The sequence below is a fragment of the Neopelma chrysocephalum genome, unplaced genomic scaffold, assembly GCF_003984885.1.
Source record: "Neopelma chrysocephalum unplaced genomic scaffold, ASM398488v2 Primary Assembly neopelma1_59, whole genome shotgun sequence".
Classification (NCBI taxonomy): Eukaryota; Metazoa; Chordata; class Aves; order Passeriformes; family Pipridae; genus Neopelma; species Neopelma chrysocephalum.
The window spans coordinates 19,804,461-19,828,057 of NW_020897714.1; the positions used below are offsets into that span (position 1 = coordinate 19,804,461).

Here is a 23,597-nt window from a genome sequence, read left to right on the forward strand (position 1 = left end):
CCCAGCGCCCTGCCTGCCTGTGAAGCCAGCAGGCTTGAAAACAGAAATGGAAGGCTTCTGCTAGGCATTCTGTAAGGTGGCCAGGGACAGACCACAATGGCCAGGAAGGGGGATAAGAGGGGATGGCCATGCAGAAAAGAAGAGACAGCAGGCATGAGGCATGCAGTGAAGGGTAGGAAGAGTAAATGCACTGCCTGGCACTGCTGGAAGAGATCTGGAGCAGAGGTATGCAGGAAGGAGAAAAGGATGTTGCAAAATGGGCAAAACAGGACGAAGAACAATAGCGAGGATATGGATGTCACTGCAATGGGAGAATGAGTGGTTTGGGATTTTGAAGGAACTTAGCCCAGAATTAGGGTGTATAGGCTGTTAGTCAAACTTCTTAGAGGATTGAGACTCAGCATGAGGTACCCCCACCCAGCAGAGCACAGGCACCCAGACCCATGACACATGTGCTGTTCCACAGTCTTCTTTTGTTTCTTCATCTTTTCTGACAGTCCAGAGCAAAGCACAGGAATTTCTTTTCCTCCAGGAGATCATTTCTCAGCCTGGCAAGGGCTGGAGAGGCCCTAGAATGTGTTAAGGTTATTTATGTCAGCAGGTAAACTCTGCCACTCAGATTGGGTTACTGTTGTGCCAGACACTACAAAAAGTCATGGTAAGAAGTGATCCATGCTTCAAAAAGGTTATTATCCAGAACAGGCAAGAAGATGAAGTCACTTGTTCAACTAGTCAAGCAAGTCAGCAGTAGAAAGGGGGAAGGAGTCCTAGCTTCCTTCATCTGAGTTCAGTGCTTGGTGGACCAGATCAGATTATTTCTCACATTGCCCACATCAGCATATTCCACCTGCCAGTGTTTATCTCACATCCTTGAGCAATAGCCCTCAGGACTCTGCAGTTCAATTTTGTTTTATTTGATGAAGGAAGTGACACTCACGATATGCTCAGAGGTTACATTGTTGCATTGCAACAGCTCTCATCCTACACAGAGATGGAAGAGATTCAAGTGGTGCAGATGTGATGACTCAGCTTTGCTGGATTTTACAGTAGTGTAGCTCCACTGACATTCCACAGAAATATTCTGATGAGCTTGATGTAAGAGGAAAATCAAATGTAGTGAAGCTGCCCCAAAATTAGCCACCCAAAGCAAGCCTTCTCGTAATCCTTTCTCCAATACAGCAGTGTAGCACACAGGGAGGAAGGACATGCACATCTCCCCATTTTGAGATGCCTATGATATACTAAAAAATACCTACTTGATCTAGTTACCTTGGTATTCAATAGAGAAAAAACAAATGCAATAGGGAACAGCTTCTCTGGTTTCTTTTAAACATTTACTTGCAATAAAACAACTTTCTGTCTGATAGCGCTCACTCCCCTGCACTGACACAGAGACCACCTTGCTCAGACACACCTCTTGATGCCTCGTGAGATGTCCAGCCCTCCCATGGACATCAAGAATGCTGACAAGAGCCAAGTGGACTGGATCTCTTTGGAGTGTCCTGTCCACTCACACTAACACATCTCATGCAGAATTACATGTAATCTGCAAGTTCTTCGGTTAATACTCCAGTGCGGCAAGAGGTCAGTGTCTTCTACAACAGCCCAAGCTTTGAATCAAAGGCACCTGAGCATCCTTGGTGGCTGCCTGGTTTGGGGTGGTTGCGCTCATCCAACTGTGCTTCCCAAGGAGACAAGACAAGGTTGGGGAAAGGGGGGGAAGGGGCTTCCTATGCCAATGGTATAGCACTGAGGTGAGGAAGGGACAAGGTCAGGTCAGCAGGCTAGGTAAGGGAACACTGTGCTGCCTGGTATAAGTGGCTAAGCCTGACTGGTTTTACTCTCTCTGTTAGCACTGGATTTGAGAACAGCATTTTTGGTCATCTAAGGACACCTGGACAGGAACTCTATGCCAAATCTCAGCACGTTAGTACTTCAGGGATGACCAAAAAGAGACACCTTCACCAGGAGGATGACAGTCCTTTATCAAGTAGCTAACATTTGAGGAAAAATCTGGTCATCTTCAGCAGGAGGACCACCAATCCCTTATCATGTAGATATCGCCAAGCATCTACCCAACTGAGAACTGCTGTTTCCATCTGCAGCACTATGTTCGAAACAAGTCATTACTAATCAACGATGTCAAGTTCCAAATAATACCAGTTGCGCACATCCTAGCTCCACTTCTTGTGATAACACTGCATACATTAGTTGCTAAACAATGTTGTTTCGAGTCGTACCTACACTTACATAACCTCATACCATATAATCAACACATTTCATAGCACGAAGAGATCAATCATTCTGATCCCCATCACAGAAATATACCTCTGCTCCTCACCATGTCATGAAAACAACATGAAAAAAGAGAAAAAAAGAATTTCCAACCTCCGCACCTGCCAACACCCAGCAGAGCTTGATGTACCTTGAGATGGTAGCTCGTTTAAAGCCTGTGAGCACCACATGACCACCCCTGGCAGTCAGCAGTCAAATCCAGCCATGTCCTGCTACTCTAGCACAGAGCAAAGATTATGGGGATGGGGGGATATCTGAGGGAGGGGAGGAGGGAAGGGGGAAAGGAGGGAAGGAAGGCAGGTGATGGAAACAGAGCCCCTTGCACTGTGTTCTCCTCCCCAGTCCCCTTCCTAGGACATCCTCTCCCCACCCAGCCCCATCGCTGGGTGTTCTTTCCAAGCCTGGGAACAGAGGTTCACAGCCTCCTCCAAAGATAGCAATAACAGCAGGCTATGGGTACTGATCCCATACTCAGTTCCCTGTTTGCTTTGCTCTTGCTGCACCTCTGAAAGAGGACCACAGACAGATAGGTACTGTCTGCACCGCCAAAGCAAGGAGCTTGTGTGGTGGGCAGGATGCTTTCAGACACTAGCAGTTTTGGGAAGTAGGTGAGGATGTGGTCCTTTTGTTGCAACATTCACTTATTCCTCCTCCATGGAAATGATCCTCTCCATGGAGCAGCAGCATCCTTTTCTTATTTTTTCTGACCAGGGAGCACTGCAGGGACAGGTGTCTCTCTTTTTATTTTTTTTTTTAAACAGAAAAGGGGCCCACTTTTGCCCCAGCATTGCTTGCTCCAAGAAGCACAATGAGGAGCTTGGCACACGCAAAAATACAGGGCAATAGAATCACTGGAGTGAGCTTTCTAGGGACCCATGCCTACCTATCCTTTGGGAGCCTTGGGATGAGCCTCCTCTTCCTTCCAGCCCTCCACAAAAGTTGTCCCCATCCAAAAAATGGAGAGTGAAGAGCAGAAGGCTGCTTCTCATATGTGCACCCAGTCTCTCCCAGCTCACCGCCACCTAAGCCCCTCCAGACTTCCGAGCCCATAACCACATAAGGAGTGCACTATGCACACCTCAAAATGTTCCCACAGAAGCAGAGAAAGATGTTGCTGAACCCCCGAGGGTTGCAGTGGGGCCCAGCCCTTGTGTGAGAGCTGCCAGGCTGGGTGCACCTCACACCCCAGCCCTTTGGGACCTCTCGGTTTCCCCTCTTGGAGGATGAGGCAGCACCAAGGCAGCGCCGCAGGCAGCTCCACAGCTCAGCATCCTCAAGGCTCTGGTACCCTCTGCTGGCCCTGAACATTTCTTTTGCTAATGAAACCTCTCCTGGGGTGTTTTTCAGCCTGAAGATCACTTGCAGACATGGCATCAGCCTCTCCAGCTCCCGCAGCAGCTTTGCTCGCCCAACGCTGTGCTGTCTTTCAAAGGCCCCCAGCAGTGCTCTCAGCCTCCAGCTGACCCCAAGCTGCCAAGGGCAGGGACTTATCTGCACCTTACACCTTTGGGAGGACGCTTAAGAGAACCAACTCTACTTTGCCAGAAATAATAAAAAACTGCCAAGTTTGTAAGTGCAAGGTTGTGCAGCAAATGCAGAAGGGTGAGCGGCTGCACTCCCCAGGGGAGAGTGCCCAGGTGAGGCTCCTGCTGAGCAGGACAATCATCCCCAAGGCCACTGGCATATACGAAGGAGGTAGCAGAGAAGACTTGGAGCAGGACACATAGCTCAAGGGCATCACCCTGCATCCTCATCCTCACTGGAGCAAGCAGAGAGCTCTGCCCGTGCCCCCAAGCAAGGCTTTCACACAGCCCTTTACACTGCAGGGTAACGTGTTTGGCTGCTGCAGCCCTGGGCAAGGGAAAGGAGGGATAAGCAAAGAGCAGCTTTGAAGCAGAGAGCAGGCTGTTTCCTTTGCTGCTGCTGGCAGACATGGAAGAAAGCATCAGACTGCACTAAGGGACTGCCTAAAGTGCCTCCTGCAGTGCTGAGCCCAACAGGACAGCCTGTCAACAGGATTTATGCCTTAATAGACGATTAAATCCTGAGTGAGAAACAAAATTTCTGCCTTCAGGGCTACTAGTGCTGCCCATGGGGCTGTGTCCTGACTAGGGGCAAGTGCATAACACAGGGCAAGCACAAGGGACAGCTTTCCAAGCAAAATCTTGCACCACCTCCAAAGGAGCAAGGGCATACATCCCCACTGTCCCCCAGGGCCAAAGATCCTGAGCTACCAATATCAGTTTTTATTTTAATACAGACTAAAAGCTTTTGGAGTTCAAAGAAACATTGACGTGACAGTGACAGAGCACACAAGGGAAACCCTGACCACCCCAAACCCTGGTTCAAGAGGGAGGCCTGGGGCTGTTTGGGTCCCCAGGGGAAAGCTTCTTTCATGTGACCCTCTTAGGGCACTCTGCCTGTAAGTGGGTGTCAAGCAGCAGCGGTTCCCTCCTGGAGCATGGCACAGGGAGGTCACTTGATGCGGTAGAGGACTTTGCGCTGCATACGGTGCTGGATCTCCCCCCGCCGCATCATCAGCTGCAGCACCTTGTAGATGGCATGTTCTGGGTATTTCTGCAAAAAGGAAGAGCAGGGGAAGATGAAAGCCTAACTATGCCCCTCCAGAGAGACGGACACCAGCAGTACCAGATGCTGATGCTCCCTTCCCCTTTCACTATTTCAGGTCTGACTGCAGCTAGTCTTATAAATCACATTATTCTGATTTCAAGAGTAGAACCCCAAACCACCCAAACCAGCCCCAAACCTCAGAGCTTTTGCAGATCAAATCCCCTTAAATGCTGCAATCACACTGCACACCATTTCTACAAACAACTTCAAAGGCAGGTATGACCAAAAGGCTCTTCAATCACCTCTCTGAGGAATAGGTTTCAGGCCCCAGCAGCTGCCTGGGGTCCCTGGTTTCACAGACCAACCTTCCATGGGGTCCCTGACCCACCTGCCGCATGAAGTCCTGGACGATGCTGTGCTCCGACACCTGAGAGCCAATGGCAAAGCGACGCTTGAGCTGCTTCTCAATGCGGGACAGCATCTCTTGGTCCTCCTGTGTTGTGAAGCCTTCTGCCCCTGGAGAGAGAGGCTGTGTGAGGTCTCGTGCCACCCATGTCACTCTCAAAGCCAGAGTGCCCATCTCCTGTGTCTCCCACCACACCGGCACAACTCAGAGACTATAGGGAACCCATGAGCAACTCCACCATCAAAGGTTGTGGAGCTCCACACAGCTGAATGCAGAACTGACTGCTGGAGCTTTTTCAAACCTTAATGCCATGCTGGTACCCAAGGAAATATTGCCTTCATCCCCATAGGAAAAGATGTTAGAGGACTAATAGGCCTGGGAATCACCTCCAGCACCAGACTCTGCTCTTGGGACCACAAGGGGACAGACCAGCCCTCCCTGGACCAGTATGGGTGGAGACCCTCAGCGTCATTTGCCATTGCTCTCCCTCTGAGGCACAGCCCCACAGCCATGATAACCCCTTGCTGCCACAAGCATTGCTTTGCCTCTGCTCGAGGAGGAGGTTCAGCACCTGCCCCTGACAGCCAAATCCTGGGAGGACAGTTTGTCTTTCCTTGCCCTGAGCAACCAGGCCCAGCATGTCTCTCCAACCCTCAGCACAGAGCACCTCCTCCTCACCTGACAGGTTGCCTGACATGGCAGCGTCAAGCGTGGACACATGGAAGAGTCGTAAGGCCTCCTCAACATCCACCTCAGTGGCGAAGGGCTGAAGCTTCATCTTCGCCAAGGACTCGGCAATGCGCACGATGGCCTCCAGCTGCCTGCAGCCAAAGGAGATGTTCCCTGTTTTCTACTGCAGCTCCAAGGTCCTTCTCCCTCCCTCCAACCCCTTCCATCCCCACCTTCCCCACTGCAGGCACCTCCTGCCTTCCCCTGCAGCATCTTCAGTGTTGCCTTGTTCACAGAGGGCTCCCCCCAAGCCCCAGCACCCCACTAACACCCTTCCTGGGCTACCCCAGTAATGCCACCCCAATCCCAAAGGCTGTGGTGCAGCGAGGAAGGGGTGTTGCTCACCGGATGGTGATGGGGATGCTGGAGCGGCGGTCGCTCTCCTGCTCGTGCTGGCGAGTGCCAGTCCGCATCAGGATGTAGCGGTTCTTCAGCTTCTCCGCCGCTGCTGCTGACAGCCGAGGGCCGCACTTCCTGCAAGAGGGAACGGGAGCTGCAGGCAGTGCGCCACCGGGGAGAATCCCTGGGGCAGGGGTGTCCCTGGGCACCTCTCACTCCCTTGGGCCATGCTGTGGCACCATTGTGAGCTCCTCTGGCATCCCTTTTTTCAAGGCAGTTTAAAAAAGGTCACTCAGATAGAGCACCGCGTTGTTCGCTTCTCACCACTGCCTCCCACCGTGCAGCCCAGGTGCTGCTAAAAAGTTATGTCTCTCACTCACGTCCGACAGAAGGAGATGAGCTTCTTCAGCTTGTTCAGCTCGATCTCACCCTCCACAGCCTGGGTCTGCGTCAAGGCACTCACGTGCAAGGACATCACGTGCTTGGCCAGTGTCTAGGAAAGCAGAAGGCTGTCAGGCAGCAGGAACCTCCCTGCCTCCTCCTCCTCCCAGAAAACAGGGCACTAGGAGTCCCAGCTGCACCCACATGCCTCAACCCACCATGTCTCGCTCCTCATTGTGCTCATCCTTGACGATGAAGATCATGTCAAATCGGGACAGAATGGTGGGCATAAAATCAATGTTCTCCTCGCCCTTGGTCTCATCCCAGCGCCCAAAGACAGAGTTGGCAGCTGCCAGCACTGAGCAGCGGGAGTTGAGTGTGGTTGTGATTCCTGCCTGCGGGGAGAAGGTGAAACGGATGGTGTCACATCACAGGAGGGCAAGAAGGACATTAACTCATAGCGAAAGGTCCAGAGCGGTTTGCAAGGACTCATCCTCAATCACTTGCATTCAAATAAACCCCCTTAAGTAGTACCCAATTGCTCTGTAACGGTTCCACGTGAGAAAGGCTCAGCACAGGAGCTATGTGGGGCTGGACCCACATCCTTCTGGAGGAGGACTGGCTTCAGCTGAGACTTAAGCACTGAGTGATTTCGTTTAAAACCTCATGTCAAGGGTGCAGATACACAAGACCCCACCACAGGTTTGCGATCTGAGCCAGAAGCTGGGCCCTCAGCCAGGGTTGAGTCCTCCTGGACAGCTCTGGCACAAAGCACGGGTTTGCAGGTAGCAGCATGACAGCAACCAGCAAGGTAAAGCCATAGTGAGTGCTCTTTCCAGGGACTAAACAGCTAAGGGGCAAGCCAGAGCAACCAGGAGGCAGCAGAGGTGCTACAGAAAAAGATTAAGCAGGAGAAATGAAGAGAAACTCTGACTTGAGAAAGGACCTGGCACCAGGATGTCAGGCAGTTTCTGTAGATCTTCTGAGGGGGTGAAGAGCAGTGAGAAGGAAGAAAAAGAAGTGACATCAGGCTGTGACGTAGGGACATCAACAGAAATAAAAAATATAGATGAGCAAAGGACTGGCAGAGCAGAGGGAGCTTACTGAAGTTCGGTCTGCCCAGGAAAAGACAACCCAAACCCTACAAGCAGGGCTGACTGGTCTCAGATCAGAGAAACCAGCAACCATCAACACCACTTGCCTGGACTCTAAAATGGGCAATTCTGGCAAAAGATGCGTGACCACTGGTTACTGGGGTCTCGGGCTCACACCCCAGAACATGCATCCCACACCTCACCTTTGCAATGGAGATGGTCTGCTGCTCCATCGCCTCATGGATGGCCACGCGGTCATCCTCCCGCATCTTCTCATCCAAGGTGGGAGAAACCAGACAAGCAGAAAAGAAATCACCATCAGTCACCTCTGCCAGACCTCAGCTACACATCCACTGATGTGACCCCCAATAAAGCTCTGTGAAGACCTCTGCAGGATGTAAGCAAATTTCCCTGCAGCCCCATCCCCTTGACCTCCCCCAAATGAAAGTGAGGCCACTCTCAGGAGAGTTGCCCTTTCTCCTGCAGCTCTGGGCTCTCCTGGGAGAAGCTGGCATCCCCAAGGGCTGTCTTTCCCAATCCTGCACAGGCAGCTCCAGGGGTACCTTGTCGAACTCATCGATGCACACCACTCCTCCGTCTGCCAGCACCATGGCTCCTCCCTCCATGAAGAAATTCCTAGAGGAAGGGTCGCGGACCACTGAGGCTGTCAAGCCAGCAGCACTGCTGCCTTTTCCAGAGGTGTACACCTAGTGGCATGTGGGGCAAGGAAAGGGACAGCACATCAGCTGCTGCAGCACCCAGGAGCCCACTGCTCCAGTTTAAAGACAAAGCACACCTGGCACTGCAAAATCTGGAGCTGCTGGAGGAAACACAAGAACCTCCGTGAAAAGCCCTCAGCACGTGCAGACGTGCTGGGTAAAGAGCAAGACTATTGCCTCATTCCAAGCCTCGGACTAAACAGCTGTGACGCACCAGAGGGTGTGCAGACACACAAATACAGATATTAAGAACAGAACAGGGAGTGATTCATTGTTTGGTGGTCTGCTGCATTAGCTTTGTTTTCCCACGGAGGGAACAATGCAGTCAGAGGCTGAGTTTAATAGAGACAAAAAAACACAGCTGAAAATATAATTCTATGCCTGGGCTAAGGCTAGAGGTCTGTGCCTGAGAGGCAGTCAGCTTAATTTGTTCTGACCAGCCAGCCCCTCTGCTGATCAAGTCTCAACAATAAACAGCAGCACCAGTCATATCTTTGGACATCTGCAAACAGCCTGGCTTACGGCATATAATGAAAGGCATTACCTGCTTCCCCTTCCCTCCCTCATTCCCCGTCCCTTCCAAGCTAGCACCAGAAATGGCAGTGCATGCCTCTGCCAGCTAGTCTACCTGTGGATGCAGTGACAAATGTCTGCTGTGACCACAGTCTGGTCTTTGGTGCTACACAAGGAGCAGAAAGGACAAAAGAAGTGTGCTACAAGTGGGCGCCTCAAACCACCTACCCCAATGGGCGAACACTTCTCAACAAACTTCAGCAGTTGGGATTTGGCTGTGCCAGGGTCACCCAGCATCAGCAAGTTGATGTCCCCCCTGCGGGTCAACCCATCTGGGAGCCTGGAGTGACAGAGTGGGGAGAAGAGAGGGAGGAGAGATGATGAGCCTTTATTTTGACAACCAAGCACTGCTGACTAGTGGCAGGCAGCTGGCAGCACTGCCAGAAGACACTATGAGGGCTCTGTGCCATGAATGACATCCCTGCCAGCACACTCTCTCCACCAGGCTGACTTTTCCCCACCTCTTGCGAGAGCCTCCAAATAAGAGGCAGGCGATGGCCTTCTTGATGTCAGTGCTGCCATAGATGGAGGGTGCGATGCTCTTGGCAATGGTCTCGTAGATGTTGGGCGTGGCAGTGAGGCGACGAAGTTCCTCCTCTTCTTGAGGGGTCACCGAGCCAGCAAAACTATGCCCTGTACAGTGATGAGGGGAATGATGCAACAGTGGATGTTTTAAAGTAAACTACATCACTCCCCCCTACACCTGGTACCACCAAAATCCCTTTTTCAAGATCATGCCAAGTGCAACCAGGTGGGAAGGGTGGAGAGGGCAAGCATCTGCTAACCAAAAAAAGGCAGGCTGTGTTCTTACAGACTGTCAAGAAAAAGCAAGCATCTTGGGCAAAGCAGCTCCGCAGGAACCAGGGGGAGAATTATAGTCAGGAGCATGTTTTAAATACATAGCTCAATTTGAACGATGGACTTCAGCCTGGATCCTCAGGGATGGCTTAGCAGATTTCCACTAAGATCAATACAACAAAAGCACTTAAATACCCTGGAGGACTCAGGCTGAAACCTCCTCATTTAACATTACTGAGAAAAAGTCCTACAGGACACGGCTAAAACATCCAGGGCAAGTCAGAGCCCCAGAATGGTCTGAACATTCTGCTATATAAGCAATAGAGAAGGACCAAGGCTGTGATTTCATACAGTCCTTCCTGAGGCATCATCTTGTTCAGGAAGGGGGGTTGTCTCCCAACACCAGGCTACCAAAACAGAAAAAACACACACCAAAAGCAGCCCTCACCTGAGCCCTCCACGTCCACCTGGATGCCCACAACGCGGATGTAAGCGCTTCGAATGCCCACTCCCACGTTGTCACGTCTTTTATTCTTGCTCTGGGCAGATTTCTTGATGGAGTAGATCCCCATGATAGTGACTCTGTTCCCTGGGACAACCTTGTCACACAGGTACCTAAGAGGAGAAAGGAGAAAGATGAGGATGCTAGCAGGGGAAAGGATGGCACCAGCGACATCAGGCGGGATCAGGGTGAGGAGGCTGTGCCAGTACCTGTCACAGTACAGCTGCAAGTGCCGGGGCATCTCCCCATGTGGTACGGCGTCCGGGGACTCCTGTAGCTTCAGGACCTGGAAGTCCACACACTTGCACTTATCTGGCATGATGAAATAGGGGTCCAGTGGACACCTTGGGCGGCCTGCTTGTTCCCTGTGCAGAGAGATCAATCAGGGAAGGCTGTTAGCACTCAAGAGCCACCCCCTAGAGCCCATCTGTGGAGGGGACAGCAGCAACAGTGCCCCACCAGCAGGTAAGAGCAGACACACAGGGTCAGAGCAAAGGCTCACCAAGCCCTCTGCCTTGTCTTCAACAGCTGCCAAAAGTGTGCATGAGAACAAGCCACAGGTAGGGTGATACTTGTTTGAGCACTCTCCCTGCCTTCCCCCTCTCCCTTGCTAGCTAGAAGCAGGGAGGAAGGTAATTCATTAATTACACAGAAGGTAACAGTACAGACTCAGTGACATGGCAGGGCATTTCTCTTTATAACCTCATACACGAAGCAAATGTTAAGTAGATTCTGGTGAGAAAGCAATTAGCAATGTGACAAGGCTGACATCCACCTCCCAGTCTCTTGAGATGTATCTGCCTTGCTGGACTACAAGCTCTCCAAGACAGAGAGCACCTCTACATCCTGTTGCCATCTCAGAACAGCACTACGGATGCCTGACTCCATGCAGGGCTTCTGGGAAGGGTAACATGAGGGTGCAGATGCACTCATGCAGTCAGGGATCGGGAGTGAGGTGCCGTACAGACCATACGCAGGAATGATCCCTAACCCAAACGCCCCTTAAGCCGCAGTAGAGTTAAGGTGCAGAAAATAAATACTAGTAGGTATGAGCCTGAAGACCCAACCCACCAGGACTGGTTGGCTCAAGAGCTGCAGCACAGTGGCAGCCTAATGCTCGTGGTTTGCACAGGCACCAAGAGCTGTAAAGCAGGATAAAAAAGGTTAGTAGCAAAGCACCCCTAAGGAAGGTAACACAAAACAGGTCCCTCAAGAAGGGGAATATGGAAGCAAGAAGTTTGTTTGGAAAAGATAAGAACTTAATAGGAAGTTAGGACGACGGCTTCACACAGCGTCATGGGACAGCTGGAGACAGGAATGAACCTTTAGGTACAAAAGGCAAAACACCCTATGGATAAAAAGAACTCCCTGGACATGGTCACTCAACACTGCATGCAGGCACAGGGGGAGTACGAAGGGTGGAGGCACAGAGCAGTGAAGATGCTTCTGCCTTGCGCAATTTAGAGATGACTCTGCAGCATGTGGGATAGAGGGGGATTAGGAGGGGGCAATGCAGCCTTTTTCCCCCACCAGCCTGCCACATGCATCCCTTTGTCAGTCCTTACGTGTTGCATTTCCTGGGGAGAGCATAGCCCTCCAGGCCCGGGCGCACCGCAATGTTGGTGATGGTGTTGCGGCAGCTGCGGCACTGGATGGTGATCCTGGTGGCTTTGGCTCTCACGGGGGTTGCTGCAATTACTATCCCAGGGATCTTCACAAGGTGGGACATCTGATCAGACTGAAAGGGAAAAGGTGAAGGGAAGGTTAGAAAGCCATCAGTGGAGGATGGATGGAAACCTAAAGAAATTAAAGAAACACAGTTCTTTCTTAGCTTGACTTCCCACTTTCCTGGGACTAAAGAACCACAACGAAAAAGCCTGCACAACATCACTCCTTCACTCTTCAGTAGTAACATAACATGACTTAAGCCATGCTGATTTAAAGCATGAGAGGAGAGGATAGAACACTCCATGTAGAACATCACTAACAGCAATAATGTCCGTGCAGCAGGAACCAGCAAAAACAGTCCTTTGCAGTCAGATTTAAGTTGCAGAGTACTGCTGCTTTAAATTAGTAAGTTAGTGTGCAACCCATGTCCTGAACTGTGTGATGAAGTACCAAAAGCTTCCCTGCAATCACCCACACAGATGCAAACCCTGCCACTCACTGCTCTGCGCAGCAGCCAATTCCTCTCACCTTCAGGCTGCGGATGGTGGCTGCGTTGGCATCTGATCTCAGCATCACCTGGATGTCTTGGAGAGCTTCCTCCCCTGAAGGACGAGGGCGAGTGACCTCATCTGCGACTTCTTTTGCCGCTTCTTCCAACTAGAAAGGCAACAATGAGGTTATTAATGGGCACGTTACAATATCATGTCAGGGCTGCTCTCAAGGTGTGGCGGTGTCAGTGCACCAGGTTGCCGACCTCCTCCATCCTTACCAGTTGCAGGTGCTCCGCTGGTTGCTTGTACAGATAGTCAGCGAGATCTTCATCAAAGCTGGCCAAGTCTTCCATTTCCACCTCCACCCAGTACTGACTCAGGTTATAGTGCCGTTTGAGCTCATCCCTGGAAGGCAGGAAGTGGTAAAGCTTTGCAGGGCAGAAAGCAAGAGTCCCCCACAGTAACCTTATAAAAACAGGGACTCAGTAACCTTATAAAAACCAGGGATCAGAGAAGGCAGGTTCTGCAGGGGGTCCTTGGTTTGGAAAGCAAACAGGGAAAATTAGGAGTGCCAAGAAGAAAAGTGCAGAGGGACTTGGGCAAATCTTGAACCCAAACCCACTTTGAAATGTGACATAAGACCAGGGACACCAGTGCTCGCAGTGACAATGCACTTACTAGAGTTACATGACCAGATAAGCAATTAGAAAACTTCCACATAGGATAATAACTATTGTACCTAAGATGTGGTTTAAAACAAACGAAGTAATAGCAGAGCAAGCACCACTCTTATTAAAAAGCCAGTGTCCATGAAATTCAGAGGTAAAAGATAGTTCTAGTCCTTGATTATGATATATCTTCATGTTCTCTCACAGTTGTGTCTCCAAGCTGTATAGGCAAAGGGATGGCCAATAGAACTTCATAGACTTGGAAGGCACACATGGACAGCGCTGCACTAATTTGAATGGATACAGACAAAACTCCAGACCAGAAAGTGGCAGAACTCGAAGACAGATCTTGAATTTCAGAACTAAGTGCAAGCCAGGCAGTGTAGATCCCTCTATTGCTACCTCTGCCACTGGCTGGCCGAGTTTGGCTAAAAGTTTGTGAGAACATCAGACCTACGTTTTTATATCAGGTTCTAGAGGAAAAACAACATCTCTTACACTGACAAAGAGCAGGGTTTATGGCCTTCTCTTTATAGCCTACAAGAACTGGGACGTGCTATCATATATCTGGGGTGTGCACTGCAGGAGAAAGGTTAAGAGCAGAGTGGACGTGCATAGAGCGGTGTATAAAGCTCAGAAGGAGAAAAGGGGCCACAGCAGCACCTGTATTTGAAGGTGAAGCCCGTCCGGTCCGTGCCCACCCGGTACTGCCGCAGGAACTCCTTGAACCGCTTCTGCAGCTGCGACTTCCGAACCTGCCCCTCGTCCACGGACGCATCTCCCCCAAAGCTGTCGCTGTAGTAAATGCCGGGGTCATCGAAGCCAGACATCACGATGGCTGGTCCGCTGCGGGGGCGAGAGCGCTCGGTCAGCCCCGACCGCCCCCTCCGCGCCTCCCGCGCCAATGGCCCCGCGGGATCCCCCCTCCCGGGCTGCACCACACGCACGTAGTGCCCCGTTCCCTGTTCTCGTTCCCAGTTCCCGTTCCCGTTCCCCGTTCCCCGTTCCGCACCTCACCGCCCTCAGGAACTAGACAACAACTTTTTCGCGGCAAAAGTGACGCGCAGCGGAAACTGAACGGGTGCAGGGCGCGCGCCGCCGCCGCGCGCTCTGATTGGCCCGTCCGCCGCGTGCCACCGCCGATTGGCCCCGGCCGCCCCCTCGCCCCGCCCCACGAGGGGGCGTGCGGCCCCGTCGCTGCCGCTGATTGGCTGGGTCGCTCCGCCTCGCGCGGTTTGGCGCGAAACCGGGGAGCGAAGGGAGGGGGGAAGCGAAATGGCGGGTGGGCGAGACCATTGTGGCGGAGGGGGAGCGGGCGAAACCATTGCGGGCGAGGGGAGCGCGCTGGTGGCCCCCGGGAATAAAGTGAATTAATTACGGCTCCTGGGGCAGCTCGGGCCTGTCACTGCAGAGCACCTCAGGGGTGCCTTTCTCCTGACTAGTAGTGAGTTTGGGGGGAAGGCCGGCAGGGCATTGGTGCGCATTTTGGCCCTTCAAACACGTGGTGGTGCGCATCCTAAATGATGAGGAAGCTGGGAGGGTAGTGCGTTGCAAGGGAGGTTTCAAATAAAGACCGTCTCGTTGTTACAGAGAAACCAGATGTATTCATAAAGATAATAGACGAGTATAAGAAAAGCTTCAGTCTTCACCTCTGAAGGTTTTAGGCTCAGCCTGGAGTCCTTCAATGTGTGATCTTGCAGTGGCTGTGAGATACCCAAAGGACTATCTTTCTCCTGTGATGAACAGGTGTCAGTGTCAATGGAAAGCCGTATTTTCTAACTTTGGGGTCACAGTCACGATCTCTGGGCAGCAGAGAGGGGCTGAGTGTGGTACAGTGTGTCTCTGAGCTCATGGGCATTTGTTTGCCTGTTTGGGATCTTAGTTACCTCAGCATGGTTGAATGAATGTAATGATCTGGGCTGGCTGGTTGGGGTGGCTAAGGGGGACTGAATTGGTAGAATTTAACATAAACTGGAATGAACAAGTTCTGGTATTTGAATAGCAATCAAGCCTCGTATCCCTGCTTTTCAATCATCTACCTTTTTCAGGAATTAACTATTTTTTTCTACCAGGATTGGCATGTGGGTCCAAAGAGAGAATTATTAAAGGGGATTGTGGAAGGGATATAGGGTAGATAAGAGCCCAAGAATAATGACAGTCTCTTTTTCCCACTGCTCGTTCTCAGCAGGACCTGCCTTCTGGTTCTTTTTCTTTTAGTAGGTTCAGTGCTGGTCGTTAAAACAGATCAGTAGGAACATGTGTCTTTGGGATTAAGGTCACAGCCAGAACAGGCAGCATCATGGAGACAGGTTGATCACAGAGACTTTCTGGTGGAAAGAGAAGAAGGGACTCTGAGGTGGTACATAACAGTTCGTTATCTGGCCACACCTGAACTGCAGCCTCTCCTATGTAGGAAGACCTTCTGAAGCAGATAGGGCCTATGGCTGGCAAAAAAGCTATCCCTCCAGATCTGCCACAGCAAAAGGCAGAGAAAGCAAGCTGTGTGCATAGTCTGCTCCAGCAGTGCTGTGGTTTGGAGTGTCTTTAGCAAAGTCATATGAGTGCCAAGTCCTGGGAGTAAGTTGAATTGGTTTGTTACTCAGGTGAGGGTATCCTCATGTCTCCCATTTAGCTGCCTTGATGAAAACCTAGGATACATCTAATTTTTGGGTGCTGAAAACATACTTGCTGTTCTGATTCATGCTGAAGCTCTCGTAAAGGCAGTCTGGTAACGGAGCTGTCCTGGTTTTGACCAGCTGAGGGTCCCATCACCTTTTGTTTGTAATAGAATAGCAGCTCTTATGTACTGCTTCCACCCCTTAAAAATACTTTGTACACTCCCAGAATTTTCTGCCATTTCTAGAAATAGAGAGCAATGTGTAGGAGCTGAAGAAACCTGCCCCAGCTTGTAACAGGTTATTGTTAGCACTGAGTGGGAGCAGAGTCTGGCTCTGATGATAGCTCCCACTTCCGTCTATTGTCATGTCTGTGGAGGCAACAGCTCCAAAATACAGAAAACTGGGTGGAAGAAAGACACCTCCTTTTTCCCTGGGTAAGGCTTTAACAATAGGAAACACCAGGCCTGAAGACTTTACATTGAAGTTTATTATGTGTATAAATTATATAACCAGACAAGAATGACACTGTATCTTCAACAACCATCTTCTGCTTTTCAAAAACCAAAAATGATTGGAAAAAGAATTAACAAAGACCTACTAGTGTCATATAAAACAGTCTAACCCACGGGAGCCATGCAGCTCCACAGAAAGTGATCACAGTATTATCTACCAGTATAAAAAAATTGAGCAAACAGAGCTCCAAGGACCTTCATATTTCTGAGGAAAGACAGACGTTGAAGCTGTGTTTCTGATCCTGTAGGATTTTTTGTAGGCACTCTATAAAGCAATGACAATTCTTGGCTGTCATTTTTAGCCTTTCTACCGTAGTTTTTGGTGATAAAGTTAGTCTCTGAGAAGAGCTCACACCAAGCACACGATAGACTTTGCCTGAACCCCCTTACAGCACTCTCTTTGATTTCTGGGGAGAAAAGTCTCCTAATATTAGTGGCAGAGCCAAGATCACAGTACCCAGTCAGGGGAAATTTCTCTCAAAAGGACTGGGGAAGGTGGATTAGTTCAGGGTGAGGGAAGGCACAAAGAGAAGGTGAAGGTCCTGCTCTTTCACATGGCAAATAAGCCCACGGCCACTGTCATGGCTAGGAAGCTGAGCGCCAGGATCCACCGCACCAGGGAAGTGGTGGGCGTCACGTTTGTGTTTTTCCTGTTTGTCCTCTCACTTTCTTTCCCGTGTGCTGGACCTAGATCAAATAGAGAGAAAAAGAAAATAAAGGCAAATGAGAAGAGGTTGAGGCAAGAAGCTGCTGGCATAGCACACATGCTCCCCACAGTGCCAGAGCAGAACTTGCTGGGGTTGTCAAGGGAAGAAAGAGTTCTTCCCTTGGGCCAGGAGAAACAGTGGCAGCAGCTCTCCTGGTGAAGAAGGGAAGAAACAGACTCGACGGGGGAATCACAAGGGCTCACAACCCCTCTGCCTGAATGTGAGTACTAGCCTCTTCCTTTGACTCCTTACAGGCTTATAAATGCACTGCCCAGATCCATCAAACTCCTGATGTGTGCAGAGGACAACCAAATACTTAAGCCAGAATTTTAAAAGGCATTTTGTCTCCTACTTCTCATTAATTAATTAGGTGTCTAATAACCTTAAAGAGTCCTCAGCACGCCAGACAATTTTCCCAGTACAATTTCAGGATGAGATTCCTCATTCAATACCAAACTTTTCTGAAAATTCTACTTTTATGACTGTACTGGGAAAAGAACAGAGAACTTTTAGTGCCTTTCCCAAAAAAGTTGCTTTAAGCTTCATTATCTGGAGATGTACAAGGTGAGGTTTGCTTTTCGTTCTTTGCTATGGGAAAACTGTGGTTCAATCCAGCGTGCACTGAAAAAAATCTCCCTCTTAGTTTCAGAATGGGTAGATAATAAGGGTTTTTATTATTTGACTCGCATGTCATCAGGGAAACCACTCTCCTCTGTAAACATCTGAGCTCACTCCTCACTCAGTTACAAGCCTGACTCACAAGCTGATTACATTTCACCATCCAGAACAATGCTCACTAGAAACCCAGCACATTCTCTGGAGTGTTTTCAGCAAATACTTCTGGAAGGCAGAAAAATGACCAGATGGAGATTTAGTCCAATGGGACAGGCCACTGGATAGGACTGTGTGTCTGGAAGAGCCTTCTGTGAGTATCACAGAACCACAGCTGATCTCCTGGGCCCAAAATTGATGCCTTTGCTTTTGTGAACTCAAGGACAGCTTTCCCTGTGGTGAATGAACCTTACATTTGTTAAAGTCTAAGAGGCAGAGAGGGGAGTCTCTTTTTCTCTTTTTGGAGAGCTCACATGTGTCATCCTTGCTCTGTTATGTCTAGCAGAAGCTTTGCACACACCAGTGCCTCTCCTTCCACTACCTGCTGATGGCTGGAGAAGACATGGGGCAAGCACCTCATGCTCTTTTATCAGTGGATTTTACAAACAAGAACAGAGGAAGGGAGCCAAAGGAAATGAAGGAGCAATGTTAAGCACCCGCCCTTAAGTGACTTACCGTGCTCATGTGATTTGTTGACATTCCTTGTGCGAAGAAGCTCTGCCTTTGGCTGCACAAGATGACCATTCTCCTGGCCCTTAGACACCAGCTCCTGCAGCGCCTCAAACACCTGAGAATAGGAAACACTGTCTCATTATGTGGCCTCCTCTTCTTCTTTCATGGACCCCTTGCCCCTTCCTCAGGCATTTTATGGACACAAGCCTTCGGTCCCAGTCTCCTGACACATTTTGCATAGAAAATAAGCTGCTTGTGGGGTCAAATCATGTCTTTCAAGCTCCTTGTTCGTATTACAGGTTCCCCCTGAAGCTTTCAGCTAAGGATAAGGTGATTGCCCATCTTCTGATGGGAAGGAAAGCAAGGTACCTGTGCGCCTGGTCAGCAGCCACAGGGGACCTGTGGAACTTTACTACACTGGTAGGACAGATAGGTGGTGATCCCTACTCCCACTATCAGCCCTCATTCATATCTGGATACTGGCACATGGAAGAGGCTGGATTCAAACACTAAGGGAGGGAGAAGAGCTTTTCAGAGACCATACTTTTACTTGGCTCCCAGTAAAGCATGGCCATCCAGCTCTGACTAGCTTGCCCTAATTCACAACTTCTCATAAGCTCTCCAGAAGAAATACTGGCTTTGCATTTCCCCTCTAGCTATTTTATTGTTTGAGAGAGGGTGTGGGCTGGCAGGGCTGGATGGTTGTGTACTCACCTGTATATTTAGCAGGAATGCTTTCTTGGCCTCCTCCATGACTCTTTTCTTAGTGGCAAGGTCCATCTCGAGAGCATTCATGCGGGAGCGATAGAGCTGCTTGAACTTGGTGGCATTGGAGACTCCATCGAAGGTAAAAAAAGCCAGCCCTTCTCCAGTGCTGGGCAACTGGAGGGCCTTTTGGGCAATTTTTTTCAGCACCTGCCCCCCAGACAGGTCTCCCAAATATCGGGTGTAGGCATGAGCCACCAGGAGCTCTGGGTGTTTCTTGCCTACGTAGTGGAGCCTCTCAACGTATTTCTGAGTAGCCTCTGGACATGGGATCTCTTCCCTCCAGTTGCTGCCGTAGAAGTACTCCAAGTCTTCCTCCAGAGCAGCTTTCCGGTGCAGCTCCGCCGGAAAATACACAGGGGCATAAACTGGATTGTTCTTGTTACGTTCAATCTCTTCCTCCAGAGCAGAGTAGATGAAGTACAAGGATGCTGTAACCAGCTGAAAGAGAAGAAAGAGGATTAGCTACAGGTGCATCTATCTGTCTCCTTCAAGTCTGTGGGACAAATCCTGCTAACAAAAAAGGTACTCATGGGCACACCCAATGTGAGTCATGCACATATGTGATGTTGCTGATTTCCCATTTGGAAAACAGAGTTGCAAGGTGCAGGAAGCCAATGTTTAGCCCTTCCCCTTCTCCTTAAGGCAGCAATCAGGTAAGCCCTTTCCGGCAGATATTGGTCTTACTTGCTCTCAAAGTCACTGCCTTTGCCTTCATGTTAAAGACCTTGCAACTTGATGTAATGTAAACTGAGCCCTGTTTAATCATTCCTGGTCTATTCTCAGTCCCTTAGTCAATAGAGAGGGTATTCCCAAAGGTACATTTTCTGGTGCATTGTTCAAATTTGAATGCTTCAAAATGTGGCTTCCCTTTGTGGGGCCTTGTGAGACGATGACACACACTGTTTATTTTTCACCATATTCATCCTGTTGGCATCCTACCATCCTGGGAACCAAGGCACCACCACTCTGCTCATTCAGGCATGCAAGTGGGGTTGCCTCCTCGGTTGTCCCAGGGAGACAAGATAAAAGGGAGCTGGAAACACGGCCTGTCTCTGAAAGATGCCTTTGTGAAGGAATGCTGTGAGCCTGTGTTCTCCCCTCTATTTTGAAACCATTGTTATTGTTGTTTTTCCCAGCTTATGTGATACTTTCTTCTATCTGCCAGCTTTTCCACGTGGTCTAAGACAATCTAGCTGTGTTCTTTCCTTCCCCAGGCATTCTGTTTTCAGAGGCTGTTACACCTACACCACCCCTTCCTTACACTGGGATCCCTTGCCAGCAGCAAAGGGTAAAAGATGAAGGTATTGCAGTACAAATGAGTCAGGTTGGGTAGGGGGGATTACACTGCTTACAGGAGGGAAAGCAGTTTACTCTCTCAGAAAGCAGTCAGTTCTGCAGGGAGTTTCTATTTCAACTTTTCCTCACTGTGCCAGCAAATAGGACTTTGATAAGCACACGGGCACTGACTTAGTTGTGGAAACAAATATTCACCATCTGCAGAGTCAGGTGGCAGGGCAGATATATAGGTTTGCCAAGAGAGTAAACAAAAATAGAGGTTTTTAAACAATAAGCTGCTACCCAGCTTACTGGAAAAGAAACAAAATATTAGAACATTGCCTAACAAAGTAGGCAAAAATATAGGTCAACTGGTTGTTTTCAGAGGCAGGTAGTGGTTTAATGAGAAACATGGTTTTTGAAAACTGTAGTTAATTTTTAAAACCCATGTCCTATCTCACTTCCTCAACAAGATATAAAACTCTTCTGAGAAACAAAGCTGTATTCCTGAAGGCCTGACTTTTTACACTCTTGCCAGTCTGTCTCAAAGTTCACTGCCTAACCAATGCCACATTTCTAACAGCAGGGAGTCAGCACCTGAGATCAAGTTTATGCTTGACTAAGTATTCTGAATGTCACCTGTCAGAAATAAGTAGTCTTTTTCCTACTCTTGTGGATTTATTTGCCAAGAAACAATTCAACAACAAAGTAATTAAGCCACAGGTTGGATCGCTAGCTGTTATTTGCAAGCCCATGCGTCACATCCCATAGCCTCTCAGGAATTTCTTGCCCAGGTGTTTGCTTTGGTTTTGCTCACGGCTTTGTTACGTGGCTCAGATCCCAGGAATCGTATCTAGCCAGGTTAGGCTAATATGTGGAAATGTTTCTCTTTTATCTTGAAAGAAGCAACAGGCTCCTGCCTGTTGGCAGACTTGGATTGCTCAAACTCAGTCTGCTTTTGAGTTATTGTTCATGATTTCAGCTCTGGTATAACTCAAGTGACAATGCAAAGTTCAGTGCCAGAGATGATCCCACATCTTCACTTTCTCACCATTCCCTCATTATTTCTAGGTCTGCCTACAGTGTTGCAAATATCATATGCTCTCTCTTTTTGGCATTTTGGCTGCTCAAGTATCTGCACAGTATCTCTATTAAACATCATTGTCAATAATTAACATTCAGGCATTTATGAAGAAAGAGAAAAGCAATTGCACTAATCCCATCAACCTCTTTGTCTTTTTTTCTCCTGCTTCAGTTTGGCTGCCCATCCTGATATGCACAGTCCTGCCCTGCCTTCTGTAAGAGAAGCCAGTAAGATCTTAGGGTACTGGAGTTTGATGAAAAGCATGTTTTGCACAGGAGATGCTGATACCAAACAGCTGTACTGTCCCCATTTTCCTTACCTATACAGTTCCCAACCTCCCCCCTTTAGTCCCCATTCAGCCCGTCTGATCTAACTGGTGAGGAAATCCCATCCCCAAGCAAATGCTGCTATGAAGTACCTTAAACTCATGGAGTGACACCTGCCCCTTCTGGAAATTCTTCATGAACGGTGTGTTCTCTGCCTGCTCATGCACCTCCTTGGTAGCTTCCTTCAACAGTTCTGACAGGTCCTTGGACATGCTGGGAAAGAACACCAAAACAGATATTAATGCTGGCTCTTTCCTCTGGCAAAATGGATCTTAGCTCGCTAGGAAAAACGGGGGAGCCTGGGATGACAGAAAACGGAGCAGAGCATTCCTGAGAGCTGCGTATGGGAACCAGGGAGCACCAGCTTTCCAAACGCAGTCCCGGGCGAGGAAGACTGACAAACTCCATCCAGAGGTGAAAGCAGCAGCATGTCGTTCCCTGCAGAGCAGGAAGAGGAACAGCATGCCTAAAAGCAACGGGAGAAACACAATATTCTTCTGGCAAAACATTTCCCTCTCGTTCCCGTCCCGCTCTCACCTTTCGGAGCTCTGTGTCTGGGAAGTTTCCATGCTTCTCCAGGTCGTTTCACTCCTCCCCTTCCCTGTTGTTGCTCGTGCTTCCCTCCTTCCCTTCTGCTCCCAGGACACTGAAGCTCTGAGCTGGGCAGCCCGGCTCCCGCATCCAGCTTTATACTGCCTGGCCACGTGAGCAGCTGAACGCTGACCTCAGTGTGAGTACAAACTTCTTGCAACACAACAGCACTTCCCTTCCCAGCCTGGCTGTCACCCTCTCCTGGCCTGCAGCCCCAAGAGACCAGAAGGAAGTCACCTGATGCATCCTGATAACTAAGCACAAAAGAAGGGGTTATCCAGCAACTTCCCCTTCAAGGGTGCCTGTAACCCTTTCAGTGCACTGCCCATGGCAGGCAGACCCTGGGTGCAGCAAAAGGTGTTCGTTTTCGTGGAGGCAGTGGGGTTGGAGAGGGAGGGTGGGTTTACAAGGCTGGGGCAGGGAGGGCAGCCTGCTCACCCTACACCCCAGTCTATGTCCTGGCTGCATCCTGCCTGGGGAGCTAAGCCAGCACCCACCCTCATCTGCTCTAGCACAACTCAGATATAAGCATCTTATTTCCTGTGGCTGTGCACATCTTCAGAGAGTCTTTCAGGTAACACAGTGGTTGTGGGCCATGGGTTGGGGAGCACAGCAGGGACTGTGGGGGTATGTACCAGTCATGGACACCTGGTGTAGTCTGGGTGCTGCGGCACATGCATGCACCAGCTCTGGTCTGCAGGTGCCAGAACTGCCCTTGTGCAGTGCTGGGCACTGGGGAATAAACCCTGTCACTTTGCACGGGGCCAGCACAGGTGTGCCAGCACTGACCCACAGCGAAATTGGTTCCATGCTCTCTTGCTCATGGAAACAATACCGTCTGTTTGTTTGACAACTGGGTCCTGTTGTTACCACAACAGTGTGCAGGGCAATTTAGGGGAATAGCACTCCATCTCCTAGATACCCAGAAGGCTGAGGTAGCTGGTGGGCTGAAAAGATATCATACAAGGCTTGGGAGAAACTGAGGAAGTCTGGTCTGCAGAGACTTTGAAAGGCAAATCATTTTCCCTGATTTGAAAAAAGAGAGTTGGACAAGGTGCTTCTGCCAGTAGCTGTCTGCTCTGCTGTTTTTTACTGATGGTCAGTAAAGCAGCCAACAGATAAAGCTGGGCTCTTCTTTTCCACCTGTAGCTATGCTGGAAGCAGGGCTAGCTGGGACAAGGCTAGCTGTAGTTTGGAA

General features: G+C 49.8%; 2 protein-coding genes across 3 annotated transcripts; both read right to left on the reverse strand.

The window, feature by feature from the left end:
- Positions 1-4,526: 4,526 nt before the first annotated feature.
- MCM5 (minichromosome maintenance complex component 5) lies at positions 4,527-14,353 on the reverse strand. Of its 2 annotated transcripts, none has more exons than XM_027680849.1 (17): positions 14,247-14,353; positions 13,898-14,080; positions 12,845-12,971; positions 12,604-12,732; positions 11,973-12,145; positions 10,617-10,772; positions 10,354-10,520; positions 9,569-9,740; positions 9,276-9,387; positions 8,379-8,522; positions 8,019-8,084; positions 6,940-7,116; positions 6,721-6,833; positions 6,347-6,475; positions 5,951-6,093; positions 5,255-5,382; positions 4,527-4,872 (listed from the first exon to the last, which is right to left on the reverse strand). In XM_027680849.1, the coding sequence occupies exons 2-17, from the start codon at positions 14,062-14,064 to the stop codon at positions 4,771-4,773; spliced, it is 2,205 nt and encodes a 734-aa protein (XP_027536650.1). In that variant the 5' UTR covers positions 14,065-14,080; positions 14,247-14,353; the 3' UTR covers positions 4,527-4,770. The 2 variants fall into 2 exon arrangements, with proteins under 2 accessions (XP_027536650.1, XP_027536651.1); XM_027680850.1 differs by lacking the exon at positions 14,247-14,353 and adding an exon at positions 14,182-14,204.
- A 1,964-nt stretch (positions 14,354-16,317) lies between these two features.
- Positions 16,318-22,482, reverse strand: HMOX1 (heme oxygenase 1). Its single transcript, XM_027680357.1, has 5 exons — positions 22,346-22,482; positions 21,901-22,021; positions 19,070-19,561; positions 18,359-18,470; positions 16,318-17,051 (listed from the first exon to the last, which is right to left on the reverse strand). The coding sequence occupies exons 1-5, from the start codon at positions 22,375-22,377 to the stop codon at positions 16,915-16,917; spliced, it is 894 nt and encodes a 297-aa protein (XP_027536158.1). The 5' UTR covers positions 22,378-22,482; the 3' UTR covers positions 16,318-16,914.
- Between the last annotated feature and the right edge of the window lie 1,115 nt (positions 22,483-23,597).